This window comes from Oryzias melastigma, linkage group LG9 (genome assembly GCF_002922805.2).
Source record: "Oryzias melastigma strain HK-1 linkage group LG9, ASM292280v2, whole genome shotgun sequence".
Classification (NCBI taxonomy): domain Eukaryota; kingdom Metazoa; phylum Chordata; class Actinopteri; order Beloniformes; family Adrianichthyidae; genus Oryzias; species Oryzias melastigma.
The window spans coordinates 22,718,014-22,723,676 of NC_050520.1; the positions used below are offsets into that span (position 1 = coordinate 22,718,014).

At 39.7% G+C, this 5,663-nt stretch overlaps 1 protein-coding gene across 1 annotated transcript; it reads right to left on the minus strand.

Moving 5' to 3' along the window:
• Positions 1 to 737: 737 nt before the first annotated feature.
• nkx2.7 (NK2 transcription factor related 7) lies at positions 738 to 2,092 on the minus strand. Its single transcript, XM_024274850.2, has 2 exons — positions 1,870 to 2,092; positions 738 to 1,349 (listed from the first exon to the last, which is right to left on the minus strand). Exons 1-2 carry the CDS (start codon positions 2,084 to 2,086, stop codon positions 883 to 885), a joined length of 684 nt encoding a protein of 227 aa, XP_024130618.1. The 5' UTR covers positions 2,087 to 2,092; the 3' UTR covers positions 738 to 882.
• Positions 2,093 to 5,663: the final 3,571 nt, after the last annotated feature.

Genomic DNA, 5,663 nt, shown 5'->3' on the forward strand with positions numbered 1-5,663 from the left:
GTCTAATTAAGAATTAGAATAAACAGTCACGCCTCCAAATATCATCCACCTTCACGCGCAGGTAGCATAGTGGTTTAGCCATGTGTGTCATCAAAATGGTTAAACTAATTTTTTAAGCACTTGTTCTCTGTTTCTTTTTACCTTTAACACATGCAGGAACCCACGCGCACACGCACATCATTATCTGATCTGTTGGACTCCTCTCTGTCTGCAGCTTTTTCCTTATCAGTGCTGTGATGCCGCTGCAGCTCCTCTTAACTTTTTTATTCTCGTGCACGTACAACCAAGGTGACAAGAGTTCATCCTTTAGAGATTTTTTGTATTCATCCATTTCTCAGCTGTAAATCCGTTCCTTTGGAGGGGAAGGGGACTATTGGCGACAGGAAGTTGGAGATTCTCGTTTGATTGAAAGTTTGTGAGCGCAGAAGAGCCGCTCTGTCTGCCGGACTGTTTACCAAGCAAAGCTTCGGGTCTCTCTGGCCTTATCAGTGGGGTTGAGAGTGAGACAATAATGAGGTCAGTTTGATAGAACCGTGTTGTCAGGTCAGATGTCACTTCATCCATTAACCTTTGATTGCTGCCGTCGATAAGCTGCAGCTCCTGAGCTGGTCTGATCACCTGTCAAAGTATTTGCTTTTATAACGCATTAAAATTAGAAGCCAAAACCAAATTTAACCCACAAAAAAGGCAAAAATTTGAAGCATTTTGAAGCAGAGATGTCTTATTTTAAAGGAAACTTGAGATTTTAGCTACAGAAAGATATTAAAGTTAAATTTTCACACAAAATATTTATTTTTTACATGAATATATCTTTTCTTCCACTTCAATCCACATGGAAAGTTTGGGTCTTTTCGTGGCAGAGGGGCCCCTCTCTGACATTTGTCACATTCTGGTTGTGGGGCACATGCGCGGCGAAAGGTAACTGTGACAGCTGCAGTCATACAAGCTGCCCCCGCAGCCGAACACGGCGTTGTAATGTCCGACAGTCACGTTGTAGGGGGCTGACGGGGCCCCCGCGCTGCACAGCCTCCCATCCCTCACCAGCACTGGCACCGCCACGCGCCTCGGGGCCGACGGGTACCCCGCCAGCTCCAGAGACTTGTCCTGTCTCTGGCGCTTGCATTTGTACCTCCTGTTCTGGAACCATATTTTAACCTGCGTGGAGGTGAGCTTGAGCACGTGCGCTAGGTGTTCTCTCTCCGGGGCGGACAGGTAGCGCTGATGCCTGAAGCGCCTCTCCAGCTCGGACACCTGGGACTGAGAGAAGAGGACCCGGGGCTTCCTGTGCAGGCCGGCGCGGCTTTTGGGGTCCTGCTCACTGTGTGGTGGACTGTCAGCACCGATCACACCTGCAGAACAGAAGAAAATGAATAAATAAACAAAAAAAATAAAAATATCGAAGCGTGTATTCCAATTACGCACAAGTGATTTAGATATTCTTCTTTTGTTTTAATCTCAATAATTACATTTGGATTTTGTAGAAGACATATATTCTGACAAAATGAAGAAAAAATTAAAAATAAACGGTCACATTTCAGAAAAAGACATCAAAGAATAAATAAATGTCGCTATTACGCATAAAGCTATTTTAGAATCATGTAGAGATTAACATTTTCTATTGTTAAATATAAAATAGAAAAGAAAAATAAGAAAAAAGAGAAAGAATTATGGATGCAGAGAAAGAAAGAAAAAGAGCAATCTTGTATTTTTTTTACACGATTTGATATTTTCTTCATGTTTCATTCTTATTTTCAAATGCAACTTTGAACGGCCTCCAATAGAAAGGTTTAAGGCCACTTTAAGATGGTTTATATTTACTCCCAGCATGACTGTGATGTGGCCTTTAAACTGCAGAGTCCATCATCTCACCTTTTTCGGCTGCTGCTGAGCTGGAACTTCGCATCCTCTCCTGCAAACTCTGCTCAGCCGGACAGTTGTAGAAGTTTTGAGGTGCAGCATCCTGATGGGGCTGCACGGGAACAACCTGCTCACTCATCCAAAAACAGCTCTCCCAGTCGCTACTGTAATTCAGACTCAGAATATCCCTGACGGAGAAGGGCGTCGAGGACGCGGAGCTCGGGTGCATCCTCACCAGATGTGGTTTGGAAGCGTTTTACGCGCGGGAGCTGCTGGTGCTGCGGATGCTCCCGGATGGAACTCTCTATGCTGACTGATGAGTGAGGACCTCTGAAGATCTGAATGGTTCAAGGGTCCAGCTAATGAACACGGAAGATGGTTATCAGCCCCCAGAAGAAACACAGGCCAACACCCCGACAATCAGGCGCACAGCTTCTTGTCTTCTCACCTTACAGCTTCAGTTCTTACAATTCCCGCCTTCTCTAACAAAGAGAGAACTTAACATAATTGGATACTATTTAATAAAAGAAGAAATAATCATGCAATGAAAAGTAGAATTTTGCATTTTCATAAGAAAAAAAAAGCTATAACATCAATAAATTTAGAATCTTTGTTTTATTTTTAGGAGGTAATTCATGGCATTTTGGCTCCAAGCACGCGCTCCTCATCAGCAGGTTGCTCCTCGGGGGCTGAGTGATGCTGGGTGATGTAGAACAGCTTTGCCTCCGACATTGTTTTCCAGCCTTGTTATTACCGCTCTCAGGCCACAACAAACAGTAACTTTACACCTGATGTTGTGGAAGTGGAGAGGCAGCGGCGCCAGCGCGCAATGCTTGACTGAGGCCCCGGCGCGCGTCCGCAGAGACAGGAACACGGACAGACCCGGCGGGTCCCCCTGAGTGTGAGTGTGTAATGTGTGTGTGCGAGGGGGGCACTCAGTCCTGTTTGTAGTCCACGCGCCTGAGAAGCTGTTATTGAGTACTCCGATGAAAAGATCCTTCCTTAATGGGACAGATGGAGCGGACGGGGACAGTCAAAGACAAAGCAGGGCGCAGCAATTTGAGAAGGTGCTCACAGATCAAGCGCGCGGCCTAATGACCGAAAAACTATTCAAAACAAAAATAACGCCACACTTATTTGATCAGATTTGAAATTTGGAAAAGAAATGGAGGTGTCTTCAAAAGGGGTGGTCTGCATGGAGCAAAGACAACGATCAACTTCTTAATTTGAAGGAGTTTTGTTACTTTATTGCTCTTTCCTGAATTCCCACAAAACCTTCAGCCTTTATGCTCAACTAAGACATTTATGCAATTTATAGTTCCCCCCAAAATAATAATTGAAAAAAAGATAATGGTATTGACAAGTTTAAAAAAAAAAATACTAAATGTAGCTTCAGAACCTCCTGAAATTTTTGACAGATCTTTACCCTGCATGTTTTCATATTTAAACATATAAGCTATATTTGACACCTAAAGTACTGTATCAATATGAAAAAATGAACATCTGGCCACAAACAGCTTTATTTTCATTTACTTTAGGAGATAAACATAATCGTATTTCTGTGACAAACATCTAAGATCATCCTGGAATATGTAATTAATTGAGAAAAACTTAATTAAACGTTGTTTGGAGTATTTAGAATTTAAAGGAAAAATGTTGAGAAGGTTTCAGCCTCTTTGGAAATAAAGTTAAGCAGCTGCACAAAGCAGATGGACAAATGGATGAAAAAAAAAGTCTTTGATTAAATATAAATGTCTGATCAAAGAAAATGCCAAAACTTGATAAAAAAATTAAAAAATATGCAACATTTTTACGGTATCTCTATATTTATATTTCTGTATGCCATGTGAATTTTCACTGTGGGTATGTGGGGGCATTATGTGTAGTGGGGGCCCCTAGGTAAACAGTAAGATATGGCCCCCTGAAGTGGTTGAATTAATAATTTCTTTTAAAAAATCCTTACCCAAGGTAAATGGTCCCTAATGTATGTAATTTCTTTAATTTTTCAGGTTTTCTAAAGAAGACACAAACATACTTGAAAGATGGATCAAAACAACTCCCTATGGAGTGGCATAAAAATGATGACTGATAATTTTCTGCCCCTCCTTTTGCTTTTCCTCTCTTTTCCTTTCTTGTCATTCTTGACTTTCTTCATCTTCTTTCCTGTTCCTTATTCGGTTCTTCTTTTTTTGTTTTGGCTTTTTTCTGCAATTTTGGAAGCAAAAATGTTTTTGTTTTCTCTTTGATTTATGTTTTTTCATAGCTTGTTGATTATCTTTTTAAAATTTCTTTTGTTTTTTCAAACTCTTGAAAGAGTCTGTCTTAACGGAATATTCCATTGCTGCAGATTCATAGGGGAGGATGAAGCCTTTTCATATGACCGGTCTTATAAATCTCAGTGATCTTTTTTATTTGTTTTTATTTTTCTATGACAGAATGAAATAATGATAGCCATAAAAATTGTTTTAGAATTTTTGTAAGTCTTCAGCTCGGGGTCCCAACGGAGTTTTCATAATGGTAAGTCCACCCTAGTGTGTTCTATACGTATTATTTGTTGTTGTTTGTGGAGGTCTTTGTTTTAGTTTTTAAGAATATGTTTTTTAATTCTGTGATTACTTTTGTTGTATGAAAAGTTCCCTATTAATAAAGTTTGATTTGATTCTTTACTTATTTACTCCAGGTATGTCAAAACACCTGAAGTCAATTGTCTCTAATTGTTTTAGGTTTGTTTTGGAACCACCTGCTGCTGGTTTGTTTTTGCATTTTTATTGTTTCACTCAAATTCTGTTTCTCCCAAAATTATTTTTTTTTTTGTTCACCTTGTGGGTGAACGGCTTCAGGTTTGGGTGCTCCATCAACCCTGTTCTACAGGATTATTCACAAGATGAAACTCTCCAGGTCAGATGCAGTTTTACCAGCAGTGCACATCTCACCATCAACTCAAGGTCAGACCATGAAATCCTTTGAAAAAAGACAGAAACGCACATTAGAGCTGCATCTACAATCAAATACTTAACAGAACAAAATGAGTAAGTTTGTAAAAGTTCGCTGCAAACCCTGCAGGTAGATACTGTTTCTTAAATGTTAATTTCTGCCACAAACTTTAATGAAACAAACAATTAAGGAAGAAAATAATTGAAATTTCCAGTTTAAGAACAAACAGAAACTTGCTTTAGTTCTAAAAAAAAATTTTCTATGATAATATTCTGTAAATCAACCAGTCTAACCAAGAAACCTGAACTACAAAAGCACAGGTGAAAACACTTGACTGTGGGGTACCTGGGGGCATTTCAGCTTGTCCAGTTTTGATGGGTTAATTGCCTAATCCTCACACTGGTGTTACCTCCAACCTTGAGGCAATGCTCTCTCACCTCACAGTTTCTGTGACTAATGTTGCTCAAAATCATTCAAGTCTTTTTCCACTGATTCCATCATTACATGGTAACATTAGAAGTACAGTTTACCCAGGAAACCTTAATTCATCATCGCAGCTGAAGAGGAGCCTGATAGAAGCTGAAAGAGATGATAGAGTTTGCCTCTACTGACTGAAACTTAACCCAAACTTCCTTTGACTGATAGCAATTTAAGGTCTTTGACAGTGGATAGCAAGTCGCAGATATTTTACATTATATAGTGCATGATTTATGGTTTAACACAGAAACTTGTTGAAGTTTAAAAATCCTTACGATGCAAAAACTGAATGAAAGTAAAAATATGGAGAGAAACTCATTCAACTTGTGTGTGCGTAATTCTTGATTTTTAACTCATACATTCCATTTTTGTGCGTAACTGTGTGCACTTACAAT